Below are 20,126 nucleotides of genomic sequence, written 5' to 3' on the forward strand. Positions count from 1 at the left end.
TAACAATAGCAGCAATCCTAAAATATATTTTAAATATATATATGAAATTAATTTATTGCTGATTCATAACCTGTGGACATGAATACTGATGTCTTGCCCCAAAAGTAGGCCTCCAAAACCAATCAGTTACTGGACTATTGGACTTGATCTAAATTGTATGAAAATGAGTACTTGAGATTGAGGTAGACTATGTATTTTTCCACTTGTATTTTTTTGTTTTGAATAAGATTAGCACATTGTACAGTATTTGAGATACCCGAATCTCTTTGTCCTATAAAATGCTAAACCCTTCTATCTTCCTAAATGCCCTTGCTGGAATGATAAAGAAATCCCTTAACTGCCTTATCCAGCTTCCCTCAATCCTTTTACCTTCTGCCTACCTCAATTCTTACTTTTTTCATCTTTGCTCACAAATAAAACTATATTTTTATTCTTAATTGGAAAACAAGTCTACCTTCATATACCGTACCTTATTCTGACAAGTAAAAAACATTTGCGTGATATTAAAACATTTGTGTGATATTACTTATTATCATCAACTACAAAGAGACTCCTACCACTCCACTTGTATGGATGTGTGGATAATGAAAAGACAGTCAATCTTTGCCACAATTCACATAACTATCTTATTAAATGTCATAAAACTTATGATATTTTAAGAGTTAACTGCTTGAATTACATACAGACGTCTGTTTACAGATTAATTCCATGCTCTTGCTATAGTACAGATTCCTTGACAATGAGAAAATTTTTGTAGTCTCCCTTTCTCTCTCTTGCACTTTAAGGGATTTTTTTTGTATACTTAATATAAATACAACCCAGATACAATTATGGGTCTGTAGCAGATCTATATCTAAACAGTCTTACAGATGCATATTCTAGTTGCAGTTTCTTCTCAGTAAGATAGTCTTTGCAAAGGGAAAAGACTAGAGCAACATTAGGTGGAATCTCTCCTCCAGTATTTTAGGCTGGATTTTTCTTTATGCGTAAGGACAATTTTCACATCTCCTTTTTGCTACTTGATGACATCTATTGCATTTTCTTACCCGCATTTTATTTTTACTTCTACTTCCACTTCCTAATACATCACCTCTTCACAAACACTGGGCACAGATTGCTGAGATCTAATTCAAACGTATCAAAGTTGCTTCCTAGTTATGAATCTTAATGATACATGCAGACAAATCCTTAAAATAAACTAATAAGCCTCATATTAATACACACAAATCCAAAGTGTCACAGCTCATTTATGGGATCCTTTCAGTCTATTTAATGGTAACAATGCATTATCACAGCATGAAATTCCACAAACCCTTTCTCTTTCCATGAAAATGCTAATTATCTTCACAGGCTATATATGTTGCTAGCATGTACACACAGTTATGTACATAGTCATAATCAGTCACAGTACATAATCAGTAGAGGCTGACAAACATTTCAGAAGGCAATTCTTCACAAAGATGCCTTCCTGAATTTCCTAATTTGTCTCCACTGTCTAGAGAGGAAGCCTAGACAATGAACTCACATAAAATTTGGGCATGTAAATTTAGGTGAGTTAGACAGCCTAGACAATAAAATCTCCCTTACATGAAGATTAGCCACTGATGTGCAGCCACAAAGCAGTGGAATCTAGTGCTATCAGTAAAATTTAATATTCTTGTTATATGCGTCCATTTGCTGTAACAGAAAATTGGAGATATATACAGCGCTTCAAGATAAATTTGGAGCTCCTGGCAAGTTCCACAACAAACAGGCATCAATTTGTTTCTTTAATACAGAGCCGTCTTATATGTATCAAATCTAGATCAATTTTAGATCAGTAATAACATGTTTTTACACCAACTGCTGTTATCCCTGAAAGTGAACATGCTATTTTGGCAACACTGTGTACCATAGATTCTTGACTATTTCAAGAAATTACAGTTCTGCAGAGCCCTAAGAGCAGCTAAAAGGCTTGCTCTTTAGTACTGCAAATCAATATCTAATTAAGTGGCTGAAGAATCATACAATGAAATGACAATCCTGGCAACTCATTTTGTAATAAAATTATACCCATAAACTGATATGTAGATAAATTTCTGTTATAAATGACATGTAGCAGAGCCTGTAAATTATTTACTTAAGAACTAATTACTGTTAGCTTACAAAATAATATTTGACTCTAAAAGCCTGAAGTTTATAAACTTCACATATTTCAAATATAGTGAAAAAAATTACATCTCTCAGTGAGTTGCCATTTTGTGTGGATTATTTAAAATACACTTACTTCTGCTTACTAGCCATACTTCGGCTACTCTGTCGTTGGTTTGCCATTTGAAAATCCATGAATATTCCACAAAAAGAGTTTCTGACAGAAGGGTATTGCCTTTCTGTGATATTATAAAACATTGTTAGTGTTATAATTCACACTTTACAGTGCATTAAAATGTAAAGCAGTAAGTCTAAAAAGCAACAGATTTATTACGACGCAGCTACTAAAAGTTACTAGTTTGCACATTACACAATGTGCTCTAGCACAGTTATCAGTACAATAAGCTTCTTAACATCAGTAATAGGCCAGCATTTTTCCCTTATTATGGTCCTTTACCGATCAACTTAAAATGACTGACCATTGTAATTTTTATTTTAGAAGACTATAATGCAGAAAGTGCCTCTTTCTTTCTCCTGCCATTAGCAGGTTCCTTGTTCCCCTGTGTACAGTAAAATGCTCTATGACCAATTCCAAAAATCATATCAAATTCACGCAGACTATACCATGTGCATGCTACACGTCTAAATAAGAATCCATCACTGCAGCCACTGAGGTGGAGAACCTCATCAACACAAGTTTAACTGATGCCCTTAGTTGAATAAGCAAAACATTGAAAACTGTTGCTTTAAAAGCCATAGTTAATGGGGCAGCTACAGTATCTGATGTCATGTCGATTTTACTCCCTTTTCTGGCTAGGTGGTAGCTAATTGACCTTAATATCCAACTTCCAGTCAGGACCAGTGGTGTTTCACTTCCACAGAGGAAGACTGCCTTTTTAGATAATACTTGTAAAATGCTTTTAAACTTCTAAAAGTCATTACCAAAATGATCAACAACCATTTTAACCAAACAAGATCAAAACTTCATCAAAAAGAATGTTGTGCAATTTACAATAAAGTGCTACAATTCAGAACTGAAAAATCTAATTTTGTATTAGAATCCCATCCTGTTCATTAGATCTATAGTATTAATGGAATTCTTTTATTGATTCCATATTGTTTATCAGAAAAATAATAATAATTGCATAAATCTTCTGGAAGAAGAAATTCATATTACAGTATACTGGTTCTGACTTGCAATTGACTACTTAACAGACTGATACTGTAAAGACTTACAGAAACTCCATGCTCTTCTTCTGTGACTATACTAACTTTATATGAACAAGAATAAAAAGCTGTTTAAGATTCTTTTGCACAATGATTCTATACTGCCGATCACATGAGTGGAGCGTGCTAAGGGGAACCACAGCTGTAGATAGTTAAATAACTAGATCTGGCACTCACAGGTATCAGATCAACTGAATACAAGACAACAATTCCATAGTCACATTTCAGAAAAAAACTGCCTTTCAAAAGTGATATAGAACTATATATTTAAGTAGTATCTGTATTTGTCTCACTTTCCCATCCAGAGTAGTGGCTTCACCTCTACTTAAAAGAAAAAGGTGAACTAATGTCACCGGAAGCCCCAAACTGTTCTAGCACTCCTCCAGTTTTCAAAATCCAGACTCTCATATCCTCCTCTTACCCAAAATAAGATATATTAAATGTCAGTCTGTAAATTTTTATACTTCACATTTTAAATGATTAGTAATGCCTCTGAATCATTCTTTAGCAATATGAAAGTTACAGTACTTACCAACAAACCTAGAGTGACTCATCCAGAGGACCAGATTTCTGCCTCTAGGCAGACTTCTAGAGAAAGTGGCCTGTTTACTCATTAAGTTGTACGTGTTATTCATACATTTAATAAAAAAAGACTGGTATCTAGTCACATACCCATGATTGGTTCCTTTTTTTCACTTTCAATTTTCTTTGGCAGTGAAGTACAAATTCTATCATTTTCTGCACTAATTGCTCTTTGAATTTCTTCAATTTCTGATATTCTGGAAAATGGAATCTCTGTTAGGTTTTCTTCTGCATTTCTTTCTTCACCACTTTTGTCTTCATCATCATCAAAATCATCTTCATAATCCTTTAAAAGTAACAGGACTTTCAATAACTAATAAACATGGATTATAGATGTATTTTTCAAGATCTTTTTAAGAAATTACAAAATGCTGTCAAAATAAAAATAAAATTCTCATACAGATGGCTATAAATCCTCTGGCTGAAAGGTATTTTAAAATAACTGTTTGATAGAAAGAAAATGGCATGCCTTGATTGTGCAGTAATTTCAATCAAGAGAAGACAATCCCATGGTGTTGTTCTTCAGTGCCCCAAATAGATTAATTTATTTTTTTTAAATATCCTAAAGTAGGAATTATATGTTTAGGTGAATTATGTATTCTTTAAAGAAATAAAATGACAGTGTTCAGTGGCATAAATGCTTATGTATAAAGATGTATAAAGTTGTTTATTTGATAATTTTAATTCATGCTGCCATTCAATTTACTAGACTACCACACTATCTGTTTGCAAGTCCACTCATAAGGCTCATACTTTCATAATTCTTTTAACTAAGACAATTCGTCTCATGCTAAAATAATCACCTAACACAAATGATAGGAACAAGTCTTAAATGTGCTCTTTTCTCTCCACTGAATGCTAAAGGGCTACTATAGTGAACAGCTCAACAGTGGACATCACTCCTAACATAAGTGGAGATGAATTCTAGCTTCACTGAACAAAGATGTACCTGGTTCCACTAGCAATGAAACCACATTCAACACACTCTTCTATCTTAATAACTTTAAAGTAAACAAAAGAGAGCTAAAAGAGTTCAATTAAACAAATTAGTGAAGGGACTGCTGTCTGTCAATATTTTTTTCTACGATATTTTTGCAATGAAAATCAATGAGGCTTTTTTTTCCCTCCTGAAATTGATTATTTCCTCTCATTATTTAAAGAAATTCAGCATTTTTTTCACAGAAAACCATTTAAATAATTGAAATCCAAGAAGACAGAAAGAGGGTCTTGTGAAGACTTCAACTCAAAAGCAGAAGTTGGTTCCCAACCCCTGATGAAAACTAAGTAAATATACAGCAGAGAGTTTCTACATAACATTTTAGTTACTTGTTACCTACTGTTAGCCAAGTTAAGGTCACTGTCACGAAAAAAAAAATAAAAACCATCTACTGTAATCACTATTTTGATACACGAGAATTACTTCAAAAGGACAATTGTATGCTTCTACTTACTTCAAAATCATCTTCATAATTTGCTGAAAAGTTATCAAAACCCATGTCTGAATTATAGGTGCATGTATCTTTCATTTCCTAAATGAGGAAAAGAAATGAAATTGTTAAATAATCTTACAAAAAAATTAAATCTTTATCTGCCAAATCTTAGCATAAAGATAAAATGAATAGTTGTTCTTCTCAGATATTTCTCCATTTTCAAGCAAACATACAACAAATTCAGTTTAGAAATATAAACAGAAGTATATTGACAAGTGATAATTACTGACTTAAAATAATAATACAGGAAGACAAAACAGAATTCAACCCCATCTTGGAAAGACCAACTGTTTTCCTATCAGTATTTTTACTGGGAAAGATGTAAAAACTGCTGTGTTGCCTATAATTTCAGTAGTATACAGTAGCTGTTATGATGGAGTAACAAGACAAGACTGTTCTACTTTTTCAAGGATTAGACAAAATTATCCCTATACCTAAGTTACACTGGGGGACTCTATCCATTAATAAAATAGTGCAGATGTTGGAATTGGGAAAACAGAGACATGGATACAACAGGAAAATAAGATATTTTTATACATAAATGATTCTGTTAACATTGAATCCTCTACTGTATTTACATGGAATAAGATTTATGGCATCCCTGAAATAAATTCAAAGAAATTGCCTTTCTCTAGTTTACTGAACTTGATTAAAATAATGCCATTTAATTACCCCAACATATACCCCAAACAAACATAAAGCTTAATATGACACACACTGATCTATCCAATCTTTAGTCAGCCTTTTCCCTCAATAGCCTCTTCAAAGTCAGGCTAAATTATCCACATGTAAGGGATTTCAACAGATTTAAAAAAAGAAATAAATGTGAGGTTTTATGAAAATTTTCCAGTGTAATAGCACACCTATTACCTGCTTCTACAGTTACAACCAAAGGATACCAGCTGTTTGTCAATCACCAAGTTAGGCACGCTTTTGATCCCTTCACAACTCTTCAAGAGCTAGAGTTACCTAGTCTTCACAGAATGTAGTACTTTCAAAAGTATTAAGGACATTATATAGCAGTAAACAGCTTCTATAGATATCTTACTTTCCAGTCATCAGACTTCTAGAACTAGGACTACAGTACTTCAGTCTTTCTGGTTGCTGCTTTTTGTCATTTCTCAGATCAATCTTTGGATCAAGAATAAATTATATTAGTCGGGTTGTCCATCCAGGCAAAACTGGCCAAAGCTGGGCAAAATTTCCCCACTTTGTTCTGCCTGCAAGGTTGCAGGTACCCAGCAGTAAATAATTCATATAGAATCTTTTTTAAATTTCTTATTCCATTTAGTCAGACACATGTAGCAATACAGCCAAAAAGATGGTCATAGTCTTTATTACCTTACTATAATCATCTCTGAACATGCCTATAGAGCCGTCATTTTTATTAATAACATAGATGTTTATAACACTGCATCTGTTACACACGTAGTTTTTACACACTAAAAACTTCCACCTGTCAGTAGTTGTGAAAATCTTACTGTCCTCATAAGAACCTCCTACATTCTCATAGGAAATCAGAATCATCCTATCACAGCTAGGTTCCTACTTTGAGGAATATATGGAGAATATATTGTCAATACAAAGCAGGATTAGGAAGTCATGGTAGAATACCTGGATGACTGTGGTATTTGGAGTAACAAATATATATGAAGAAATTCAACAGTGTAAAGTGCAAACCCATGGAATTTGATTTAATTATCCCTGTTGAATCAGTTCTTCAGTAGGGAACTCACCCTCCTAGGTTGCCTCCTATTGCCAACGAAGACAGAGAAGATAGTGAAAAAGGAGACCAAATACAAAAGGACTGTACTGCCTATTTCTCTTCACAAACTACAAAGGAAATTTAGGGAAATTTAGGTCCTCACCACAAACAATTCACACCTAAAGGTAAGCTGAATCTGGGCCTTAAAGATTAGCATCAATGCCAGCTGCTACTTGGAACCTCAGCTGTTGGAAACAACAGAGGAAGAAAACAGTTTTAACATAGTTGATCCAGGATGACTGTTGGCCACAGTGGTAAGAGCTGTGCAGACTAAATTTAAGAATATGTCAGAAAGCTACTTCTTTCTGGAACAAATAAGTATTTATGTCATGTACAGTATTACAGAAGACATTGATGAACATTCACATTCAGTACTGTGTTCAACTCTGGTCACCCATATTAAAGAAAAATTAATGCAAATTGAAACAGACAAAGAGACAGCTGCTAGAATGATGAGAGGAATGAAGAATTTGGCTTGCACACGTCAGCAAAATTAAGTCAGAGAAGACACAAACATCTTTCTATAAGCTCATTAGGGGAAGAAAACCCTAAAAAAGTATTTGAGCTAAATGCTAGCAGTAAAGGAACAATAATGGAAACATACTGGAAATTAGAAGGAAAGAATAACAGAGGTCTTACAACTTCCTTGAAAGAGAAGTATTTCTGGCATGAAAACAGCCAGGTTTTACAGAAGTTAGTATGGTTTTGAAAGATACATGGCTGAAAGATATATGCAAGATACATGGCTGCCCATAACATGAGAATATGGAAAAGAATGTCTTCATTAGGTACTACTACTTTTTCCTAGATCAGGACCATAATCCTACAACATTCCAAAACAGAATCTGGATTTTGGGGGATGGTTACAAATGGTTGAAAAATATGACAAAATATTTTAAAGCTTTTAATGGTAAAGTTAGGCTGTATCTGCAAAGACTGGCCCAAATAAACTCAAGTCTACACAGCTTGCACTTCACACTTGCTGAAAACTTGGTTCTTTCTGCACCTGTCCATTTAAACATATACAAATACTTCTTTCTTATGGCAACTGTTTTAAGAGACATATATGAATTATATTGCTAGCTGCATTTCAGTTGGCTTACACTACATATTATTTGCCTATGTCAGCTGTTTATGGAAAGAAATAATATACTTTATGTACATGTAGGTGATTTGTATTACACATCTAAACTCTTCCCACTTACTGAGAATTATTTTTTCAAGCATAGAAGATACTGAAATACAGTTGAATAGATCGCTACCTTCAACGCTTAGCAAATTTATACATAACAAATCAATTTTCTAATGCTGTATCCAGAAAGAGAGGTTAGGAGATACCTGAAGACCAATATACATAAATCTTATCTTATGATAGCATTATATTGAAATACATATTGTAATTGTTATTAATTCCAAGAAAAATGCAACATTCTAAGTTTCAAAACCAAATAGTTTTACCTCTTGTTTTGTGTCTCTTTCCTCTTTTTCAATGAGTTTTCCTTTACCTTTTGCAGTCCTGTTGAAAAAGAGAACATCAATTTTATTGGTTAACTCAGAAGAAAGCACTAGTTTTGTCTTGGTTTTGTTTTTTTTTGGGGGGGGGGGGGGTTGTTTTTGAAAAAACAGGTCTTTTTTTCTGGAAAGTAAAAAATAGTTGAAAATTTCCAGTAAACTGAAATATTTCTACAAATGCTTTTACAGATCTCTATTTATGATACAAAATGATAATGAAACAGCCAAGTGATTAATCAGCTAAAAACTGCAAAAACATTGTCCAAATTTAATGCCTATAATTGCATCAAAACGGAAGAAAAAGTAAGGAGGAAAAAGCCTGTTAAACCCACATATCTATTAGTTGCATTAATATCTGCAGCAAACTGGAGATCAAGATCAGGTTGGTGTAATGTGCTATAAAGCTATAAATCATAGACTGACATTCAAACCTGGTCTTTCATTCAGAGGTTTTATTTATGAGGACAATACAATGAAGGGCAAAGAGCAGGAGAAAATCAACAACCAGCTCTGCTCCTTAACAATCTATTAGATTATTTTACAAGTAGAGTATCAGATTTCAAGAAGAGAATGTTCTGACTTCTTAAGTAAGAGGGTATTCATATACACTGCTGTTGGGACTGATGAACATAAGAAAAGGCAACAATAAAAATAAAAATTTGGCTGGATCCTCTCATAACAAATCAGAATCATTCAATGTGAAGTGCTCGAGGCTGACCCAGGGTTTTGGGACATCCCAATAAACCATATTGCCTTCCTTCCCATTCAGAAATGGCTAAGTCCTTTTTCCCAGTTATGCACAAGCAATGACTCCCCCACAATACCCCATCACCAACAGCTTCAAAATATAACCTGTATATTCTGCACTGCTTGACACAGTTGAGTGCTGCTGTTAGGAAGCAATCCAACATATGTGTTCTGAAATATTTCATTTTTTTCCTTTTGTACAGGAATACATTTCCACAATGAGAAATTCACTACGACTGAAGTCATCTGTCCCCATGCTTAAGAAACAGTAATAATACTTAGCCAATATTGGTAGTGATTTCACTATCTCTGTCAGCGTCCCCGGAAGCCAGCATGTCAGTCTTCTATTTAGCTAGGAAGCTAAACTAGGGTTTAAGAATGAGAACTGTGACTGACAACATACCCAGAGAGTTATACTTCAGAAAGTTGTATAGGAATTTCACATGGCTGAAGCATTAAAGAATGCAAAGAAAACTAGAATACATATAGAACTTCTGGAAGATTTTATATTTGCTAGTAATAAAACAGAAATATCATCCCCAAATTTTTCTGATCCTACTGAGGATGACCTGGACCTCTCCCTTTCACATGCAACAGTAAACTTGCTATATGTATCTAATGTTTTAGATACCATCCAGAGTAGGAACTAAGAGATATTCAAATTAAAATAAACAATGTAAGAGAGTCCTATGTAGTTCATCATGAACAATACATGTGTCCACGTGACTGCATAGTGAATTTCCAGGTGGTACAATACAGCATATTTGTCTCCCAAACTAAGTGCCCAGATTAATATATATCTAGTTTGCAAGGACTGCAAAATATCTCTTGCTATCCTGGGGTAGAAAAAAAATATATAAATGGAATACAATCACATACATTTTTATATGAATCCTCTTAGAGGCAAAACACCGATTTTTTTTTTTTTTTTTTTAATTGCTATAGTATCGTACAAAGGGCCTATGAAAAAAATTATATTCACCCTAGGTATCTGAGATGAAGAATTCATGCTTATTGTTTTGGTGGTGACTGAATCTTAGTAGATACCATACAGTATATACTTATTTTAAATCTCTGAATTTACCTGACACACTGATGGCTCATTTCTTCTTGAATCCTCTCCTCTTTTTTGTTCTGCAAAAGAAGTTGCAATATTCATGTGTCAGAAATGCTCAGAGGAAATATGTGTATGAACCTGTATTAGTAGTAGTGATACTAAACAGTAAGAAAGGTTTTTAATGAATTATTTAAACAACACCTACTATTTTTTATCACTCATTGCTTATGAGAAGTGCTGTGTATGAACTAACATCAGAATAATCTCCTTACAAATATGGTAAGCAAAGAAAATAAACACACATAAAAGATATGCTATACACATAATATGACCTTCTCCTGAAAATATTAAATACTTGGGAGTGAAGTTTGGCTACATCCCCTTCTGCAATGCATTTCAGAAAGGAAACAAGAAGGGATCTTGAATCTTCTTTGCTTAACAAGACCTTATAATGCTTTACCAGAGTAAATTCCAGCTTTTTTGTAGGATACCTTCACATTAGTATATTAGTAACAATGGTTAAAAAATGCTCTGGGCCCAGTGTATACTGCTTAAATTGTGAGCCCAGAGCACTTTCCTAAACACCCCTAGGTGTGGCTGAAAAACTGATAGGGACTAAAGGCTGACCTCAGTAGGCTGTGGCCAGCCTGTTTCAAAGAATGAGATTTTAACAGCATAGACTGCAACAATTCACACCAGTTGGACCCAGGGCCAGAGAACAGTCTCAGGCACTTTTAATCCCCAGTATAGGGACTTGACTCTTTAATTCTGTATTAGGAAGGTTTGTCTAAGTTTGGAAATGTATTCAATAGCTTGTTGAAGATAAAGGGGCTTTTCTCTATCCATGAACATCAGAAAAAGAAACATAACTCTGAGACAGAAGCATCAGCATCAGTGCATATATTCTGTAACAGCTACTTGAGTACATTTCCAAGGAAGTCAAACCTTGAGCAAGCCCCTGACAGACTTTTGAATTCTGCTGCAGAATGTCAGTCACAGGAATCACTTGTGGTGGGCTCCTACTGTGAAGATGCCTAGTATTTTCACTAGAAAATACACTTCTGAACTTTTCTTTGAGAAGCTTGTACATCTTTACTCTTTAGGCAGCAGCAGAAACTACCCTAGACCATCTGAACGGTTCCACGTTCCATAAAACTTACCTGATTGCAAGAGTTATAAATTACTATATATTCCTTCTCTCATTCTTGTAGAATGCATACTTGTATTATAAAAACCACTAAAAAATGACAAAGTTTTGATTAAGTCTCTAGGATATAACATCATGCTCCATATTATAAACATAAAAGATATTCTATGGCTTCAGAAGTAGAGGCAAAACCCATAAATATAAGGGATCTATACTCATGTGCCTACTTGTGAGTTAGACAGCCACACTCCCTTTATAAGCAACATAGAAAATAGCTTCTATTAAAATCATATTTTGTTTCTATGAAGGCAGCCAATACATTTTAATGAACCTCCAGCCTAATCTCATCTCCACTTCAAAGTGTTGGTAAAAATTTCAAAAGTCATAGCAATAAAGACTTCTATGAATAAAAGAAGTTTCTAACATATAGACAAGTTTCTAGTTTAAATTTCTGGGTTAGGATACTTAAATGCAGATGTAATATTTTAATCTACCACCTTAGCCTGAAATTTCAGAAAATACTGACTTACAATCCTAGTGTGTTTATTATTCACCTTATCAATGATGATATATGAACAATTAAAGTAAGTTATAAGGTAATGTTTTAAAGTCTTAACAAAACTAACCCTTAGATCACACTTCTTTCTTTCATCTTCTCTACTTTTTACTCTCTCATTAGCTTCTGCTAGTTGCCCTTCTCTGTCTCCATAGGAAGATCCCTCTTTAGATCTCTTTGATTTATGTTTTTCTTCCTCTTGCTTTTCATAACTTTTATGACTTCTCTCTTTTGAAAGCCTCTCTTTTCCCAACCTAACAGAACGTTCTTTTTTTTCTCTGTGCCTTCTTTCTCCTTCTTTATCCAACTCTTGATCTTTCTGTAACTTGTGTACACGTTCAGCTTCTTCAACTTTGTAGGCTAAAAATTTGTCAATGCTCTTTCTGGTATCATTATCCTGGAAAGAGAAAAATAACATTAAAGAGTTAGAAAATTCTCCAAGACTGTTTTATCTTCACAAATCTATCCATTTTTGACCATTAGAATGATGGATTTGTAAGTACCTAATCTCTTTCTGCCACATGGATCTTCCAGCTATTTTTTAAAAATCTCCTACGATGGCAAGTTTCAAATTATCATATCACTTACGATTCTGATGTTTCTTCTGGGACATCATGTACTTTGCTACAGAAGATTCTTTGGATTATGTACTCTTCACACAAAAATTTAATCCTTTGTTTACAAGGTGGTCTACCATAAAATAGGATGTATAGTTACCAATATCCTTGTAATAAAGGCATAAATAGCAGATGGAAAATTTTGATGTAGCTGTACAAAAATAAAGCACTTTGCTATGCAAATTTTATTTTACTTTTCCTTTAAAAAAAGAATCAAGTATGTCCTTGAAACAGAATGGCTCAGATATATTTTGTTGTTGTGTGTTTTGTACACTTGTGAGGACCTTACTATCTATGTATCTCTTGGATTTCTTGGGAACTGGAGTCTGATACAGTTTCTTCATTATTCTACAGTTTAATCTTATTCCATTATGAAACACTTCATTCCTTTTCCTTCCTTTACCTTCTTTTCTGTATGTCTTCTTTCTCGCTCTTTACTTCTTGTTTTCTCCTCCTCTAGAAAATATATGTATAAATTAATGAACAAATTTTATTATATTCAAACTCTGTACATAATTAACTCTAGCATGTAGAAAATAGTATTTTAGTGACATGGGTTTTCTAAAACATAAAAGCTTTCTAAAAATAACTTAATATTCTGTTGAAATTCTCCCTCCAAAGTTGGTTACTCCTTTTTCTGTCGTAATGAATCCCTCTGTTCTCAATTGTCTTGTGTAACAGTAGAAGTAATGACACATGCTACTAACTTCAGAAATCACCCTGCAACTTGGGGATTCAAATGGATCACTCGGTAGAGAATGTCTAGGCAGGAAGGTACTTATTCTCTTCAAGTCAACTGATCAACAAAAACAGTGACATTCACCCTCTCTTCAAAGGGAGGGAAATGAGCATCAAAATTTTTAAAAGCAAAATAAAACTGGGTTACCACAAGATTCTGTAAAGATATACATTCTAGCAGGTACTCACACATGCCTGTCTTTATTGTCTCTGTACAGATGGGGTATGGTTTCAGAGTATTTCTATCTAAATATCAAATATTTCAAAGTACAACAGCAACCCAAAGCAACTTACCCAAATGATGCCTGCTTTCTTTTCTTCTGTGATGTTCTTTATCCCCTCCTTCAAACAATTTCAGATTATTTTGTGTATCTATTTGCTTTATCTCATGTCTTTTATGCTTTTTGTCTCGTTCTCTATCACTCTCCCTGTCTTTATCTTTTGGTACACTGTATCTTTCCTTCTCCAAACTTGACTCTTGAAGTTTAGCTTTGTATCTCTCTCGGTCTCCTTCCCTCTGGTGCTCTTTTCCCCTTTCTCTCTCTCTCATTTTATCCCTGTCCCTTTCACCAGATTTAAACCTCTCTCTCTCTCTCGTTCTTTCCTTGCTCTTCCCTCTGTCTTTGCGTTCATGTTTATGAGTGTCTGTGTCATAAACAGACTTCTCTTTCTGCAGTTTCTTTTCTCTGTGCTTTTGGTCTTCATTTTGACTATCTGGTTGTGATGGCTGAAATAAAAAAAAATTAAACAAATCCATTATTATAATTCAGCAAACTATTTTTATATAGTATATTCATGTGAAAAAAAAATTAGTGGATTGCTAACTGTGAATTTAATTTCCCAAACTGTATTAAAATGCTGACATATTTCTAGGCTTACTTTGTAAAATCACTAACACTATTTCTGTACCTATTGTAAAAAGAACTAATAAATTAAATAAATAATAAGCTGCATTTTCAATGTATTTGAAAAGAATTGCGTATATAAAAAGAAAATTTACTGTGGAGCTGTGCATTCTGTTTAGAGCCAGGTTGAAAAATTAACTAAACATCTTAAAGCGGTTAGCTCATATAGACAGAAACTGTGCCGTCTTGTAAAATATGTTACAGATATAAACTGCAATGATAGATAACTGGGCATCCTGCAGCTGACTTTAGAACAGAAGATTAGCTTTTACTTGAACAGAAAGCAGCATGTAAGAACTATGAAAGAAAGTTTTTGGCCTCGATCCCTTGAGGATGCAACTATTCTTACATTTTTCTAAAGTCATAAGAGATTATATCTTAACCTTCCTGAAGCAAGTAGCGTAACTCCCACTGATTTCACCACATCCACAATTAGAGCTATTTACTCAATGCAGAACAAACAGAACTTGCTTTGATTATAGTCAATGAGTAAAGTAAATTAAACTTTATCCATCTGTTTCACAGAAATGAAAGTTCAACCACACCACTTCTGTTGGAACTAAAGCACTTCAACTCAAATTTGTCTGCTTTAGCCCACATGGAAGTAGTAGTAATGTTACTGAATGTCTAAAAAATACCAAGTAATTATGCTGTAGCACTGGCACTGAAATAATGGAGAGCTTTGAAATGTTATTGATAGAAAGGTAGGTAATAGATTAACAAGTAAGATGCTTTTGTTTATCAAAGGACTAATGCAGATCTGGACACACCATAGAAAAGAAGATACATATTAGAAAACAGTTTTTAAAAAAATATAGCACAAAATTAATATGAACATCAGTGGTGTAACTGACTGGAGCCTGAATGCCTATCTGACCAGCAGATAAAGTCATCAACCAGTTTAAAAGTGCATGACAAACATGATAGAGGATGAAAACAAATACAATACATAATATACATGTAGGAAAGTGAATAACTATATATAAAGCAGAGCTGTAACTTGGATTTGGGTGGCCAGCAAATCAGACCCCATTGTGTGCTGTGTGATTACCATAACAATGGTATTTTTTCCATTTACCTAATTAAGAAATCTGTAATCTTATGTGACTTGTGTAGCTAGAAACAGTTGAGTGGGCCAGCCTCTGGACACACTTGGACTAGACACATGCCAGAACAGTCAGTTGTGGCAAGGAAGTTAGCAACCACACATGAAAGATCTGTACTTTTTATATTCAATGATGCAGATTTAAAGTGTCTGGTGTAGCAAAAAGCCTTAAAGAGCTATTATAGATACCAGATGGCAGAACGTCTAGTAGAACAGTCAACCCTCTATGTTTAGACCATGAATAAATTCCACTGCTGTAAGGTAACTTAACATCAAAACTAGTAGAAATAAAATAAAATCACCCTAAGATGTTTCCTAAGTTCTTCTGTTTTCCAAGTATCTTCTTTGGTTCTTCTCTACAACAGAAAAGACAGCAAAAGACTGAGTAATCCATTTGCAGAGAGAAGTAAATCATTTAACAATGAATAGTTTTTCAAAGGAAAGGATCAAGGTATATATGGTAAGTCCATGGAATTTTGTAATGTAAACATTAATTTGATTTAACCCTAATATGTATACTTACAGCATACCTGATCTGACTGGACCTGGAAGAGGCTTGAAGGTCAGACTTCTGCTGGGTTATCCAGCTCTGTACACACATTGTAACCAATTTTGAGGTCAATGCGTATGGTGGATAACAGTGCAGCCCTTCAAGAAAGACTTAAAATTGGTCTTCCAATTATAGACCAAATCTGTACACACAGTCAGGCCACTTTTGGAAATTAGTCAATTATCAATGTCATTAGGTTCAATCTGCTGCTCTATTAGATTTAACTTCAAAGTCCTGGTCAGGGAATTATTTAAGGTGAGGTTTTAACATCTCTGGGGTTGAAGTTTTTCTGGTCAAACCCAAGAACCAGGTTGCCCACTCTCAATTAAAAATGTTTTCCCTATAGAGAGTCATAATTTCCCTTGCTGATAGTTAGGGCCACTACCTTCTGTCCTCTCATTGTACATCTCAGAGAAGAATTTGGCTCCACCTTTTACACAGATCCTCTTTAGGTACTTGAAGAGAGCAGTTAGATCCCCTCTTAGTTTTCTCTAGCCTGAACAGCTCCTTAGCCTCCCTCCCACACACATCAGGGCTCCAGCTCCATAGCCATCTCAGTACCTCACTCTAGAATCTTTTTAGTACCAGGGGCCTTAAAGCCAGACATAGTACTGCAGACAGGGCCTCACACGTGCTGAGTAGAGGAGAATAGTCTTCCCTACGCCTGCTAGCTATGGTCTTCATGACACACATAGCCAGGATGCAGTTAACCGTAACCACCTGAAGAGCACCCTGATGACTTACATTCAAGTTTCTGCCCACCACGGCCCCCAGATCCTTTTTCTGCAGAACGACTCACAGAACCCATTCACATGGCAAACAGTAAACATGGTATTTTCCCCTTAGACATACCATTTGAGTCACCCCAAACCCAGCTGTAAGAACATTTTAGGGATTAAATAACATGGGCAAGCAGTGAAACTAAAAATACCTTGACAAATGTAATCCATTTTTTCTTTTTTTTTCATCAAAAGGGATCTGACATAGCCACAGCATATTTTTTTTTACACTTTTAAACACCAAAAGTTAAAACCAGTTAGATTACTATGCATTTCAAGTGAACCAAGGAAGCCTCTGGTTTAGTAATTACATGCATCTCAAATTTCAATCAACTGTCACTTAGTATTTTAAAATGGCTCAGACTACATGTGTAAGTTCACTGATATATGAAATATTTGTATGTAGCACTGAAGAAAAAAGATAATGAAAATAATCAGAGTATACATGGAGATTCTTTCACTAGACTTCTCCCTAGTTAAATAGGTTCTATTTCTTCTATCCTGATTTGCAGAGTTACTGCCCTTAACTGCTTGGCTGCTGCTAAATAGATTGAACTAAAAATATCATACTGTTTGAGATGACTAAAGCAAATGAAGAATTCTAATCTATTGAATATTTTTAACTATGTCACTGAAGAATGGTGACTATATTCAAAGTGACATGACCAGGCTACACTTATTCTCAAATTTAGATTTGGTAAAAGTTACTAAAAATTAACAAAATAATCGCTAATAAATATTTGAGTGACGACCTTAACTGTGGAAGACAATAAACTTATGGTGCCCATTTTTTTGCTAATTCATTATATGGAAGCAGAATTTTAGCAGTATATTTTAATTTTTTAATTATTCTCCATGAAAAAAATTCTTGTCTTTCCAAACTTAGATTTTACAGAAGATTGTACTGGACTTGTAAACTTAATCTAAAGTTGATCAGAAGTACCAAGAAGGCAGCCTTTGTAACAAAAAGAAAGTGCCCTTTAAGTTTTATTTTCTTCTGATCCTTAAAAAAGGCAAAAAAGTACAAATATTTACTACTGCAGAAAGTCAGATGAGAAAGTAAAACCAAAGATGATAATTTTCTTGAGTGAAGCTTTAACAAAGCCTAAGAAACACAACAGAACTTGTGTGAGGGTAAGCTGGAAGGAAGGATATGGATGGGAAGAGAACAGAATGCTCTATTATAGTCTCAGAGAGTAACCTATTTAAAATCCCTAATATATATGATTATGTTTTGGTTTTAGACAGTATTTAGGTACATATCAGCAAAGAAAGAAAGAATGCTAATGATGTTAATAGCCTAAAACCAGCATAACCAATAGACAATATCAGATAAGGTAGTTTGAGATTTATTTCACAGCTGAGGCAAAAAGCATGCAGCAAACATTTAGAGATGATTCTCTGGTGCCCCAAAAAGTGCATCTGCCAGTTTTCTGGGGTCTCCAGCTTTCATCTCACCACCACCACTACCATCCGTTGCTTTTATATATGATGATTTTCCACTTAATTCTCTGCTTTTGCAGACTAACAAACAAACAAATAGAAAAAGAGAGATCTTTTATAAAGCTTAAATAAAGTTAATACCTTTGAGACCACTGTCCCTCTGTAAGTAGAGGAATAATTGTACACACAAAAAGAAATGTTTAAAACAAACTTTAAAAGAATTTATTGACATTTCTCACCTTATATACTCACTTAAATCCAGATTAAGATTAGTTATTTAAACCACACTTGGGTTTAATTTAATTCATCCACCTGAAAGCATGGGGACCTCATCAGCTGACATAATATGCCACAGATTTACTGAACTCAAGAAGTGGTACAAAAGTTTTTAACATTTAAGAATCTGTCCTTTAAGCTAAACAATAAGTATGTTGCCTTCTGAAGTCAGTGGAACAAGAAACCTTGCTACTTTAGATAAACTCTTTAAGAGAGATCAAAAGGGGTTTCTTCACTCACAACCCAGAAAGATTGGAGGTTTTCAGAACTTAACATTAAGTTTTCAACTAAGTTTAGTACTCAGGTAACTATGACTCGAAAGAAAAACAGTAAAATGTCTGTAGTTTTTAAGCCAGAGAAAAGTACTTTATTTTTTACCTATAAATATTTGTCTGTCTTATTTCCAATATGAGTTGCGTATTTGAGAGCCCTCAAATAGGTCAACAGCATGAGTGATAGGTTTGATTTGATAGAATAGAAACAGCAAAAGGAGGCCTTCTCATACAGTGTGGCTGTTAGTACGACTGCGTCTGGGTCTTCAGCAGTCTTATACCAACACACCTGAAAAATTTTAGATCAAAGTTTAACGTTCCATCACAATTCACTAACTCACCTTTCAGTAAAGATGTTATTGATGTACCAGTTACTGAAATTATATCTGAATGAAAGTTTTTAGAGTGGTCCTAACATACTACTTCACATACCCTGCCCAGCCACTCTACCTCCTGCTCCCTCTTCTATTCAGCACGACCACAAATTAATTAGCTGTTAAATCCAGATTCACACAACAGTAATAAAAGTGATTTGATACTTCTGCTTTTTCAAGTGAGTATATAACACAGTAATTGATGTTAGCATGTCCATGTGGTTTTGCTTCCTTTTATTTTGGAGCTCTCCAAACTATTCAGAATTTAAAACCACCATGCAAGAGTTACGTGGGTTCCTTAAAGAACTAAACCCCAGCAATTAGCAGCTACAGGAGCATCAATAACTAAATATACTTTGTCTACAATCAGAAACATGAACAGCTTTGGATATTTTCATAAACGACCCATCCTCTTCTGCAGAAAGGTCCGTGGCTGATACGGCCTCATCCTTCTGCTAGAGGAACAAGGACTTCCTTACTACCGCTACTTGGGTGAGAGTTTCAGCGTCTCGCTCACAAACCAAGGAGACTCGAACTGTCCAAGGAGTGCCACGGGGGTTCTCAGGGCCAGCAGGACGAACGCCAGGGCCGTTTCTTGCCTTTGCCCCCCCGATGCCCTGGCTTATTCGGCACCCCGGGACACGAGCGGCGGCAGCGAGACGCGGCCGGGTGAAGGGACGGCTTTGCCAAGGCATAAAGGCCCAGGAGCAGGGGGAGGCCGAGCGGAAGAACAAGCCGGGCCGGGCGGCGGCCGTGCCCCGCTGCCACCGGCGCCTCCTCAGGGCCCTCCCGGAGCGGGGCGGGGAAGGAAGGGGCGAGGCGGGGCGGCCCCTCGCGCGGTGTCCACAGGAGCC

The 20,126-nt window shown here is 35.1% G+C and overlaps 1 protein-coding gene across 1 annotated transcript in view; it reads right to left on the reverse strand.

The window, feature by feature from the left end:
* WDR60 (WD repeat domain 60) overlaps nucleotides 1–19,967 on the reverse strand; it is a 33,912-nt gene extending 13,945 nt beyond the window's left edge. The window contains exons 1-9 of the mRNA XM_010563016.1: nucleotides 19,755–19,967; nucleotides 13,863–14,295; nucleotides 13,234–13,286; nucleotides 12,284–12,610; nucleotides 10,538–10,587; nucleotides 8,653–8,710; nucleotides 5,391–5,468; nucleotides 4,030–4,225; nucleotides 2,267–2,369 (exon numbers count right to left, since the gene is read on the reverse strand). Coding sequence (XP_010561318.1) covers nucleotides 2,267–2,369; nucleotides 4,030–4,225; nucleotides 5,391–5,468; nucleotides 8,653–8,710; nucleotides 10,538–10,587; nucleotides 12,284–12,610; nucleotides 13,234–13,286; nucleotides 13,863–14,295; nucleotides 19,755–19,967 — 1,511 coding nt within the window. The remainder of the gene's footprint in view (nucleotides 1–2,266; nucleotides 2,370–4,029; nucleotides 4,226–5,390; nucleotides 5,469–8,652; nucleotides 8,711–10,537; nucleotides 10,588–12,283; nucleotides 12,611–13,233; nucleotides 13,287–13,862; nucleotides 14,296–19,754) is intronic.
* Between the last annotated feature and the right edge of the window lie 159 nt (nucleotides 19,968–20,126).

This window comes from Haliaeetus leucocephalus, unplaced genomic scaffold (assembly GCF_000737465.1).
Source record: "Haliaeetus leucocephalus isolate CR32 unplaced genomic scaffold, Haliaeetus_leucocephalus-4.0 Scaffold0, whole genome shotgun sequence".
Classification (NCBI taxonomy): Eukaryota; Metazoa; Chordata; class Aves; order Accipitriformes; family Accipitridae; genus Haliaeetus; species Haliaeetus leucocephalus.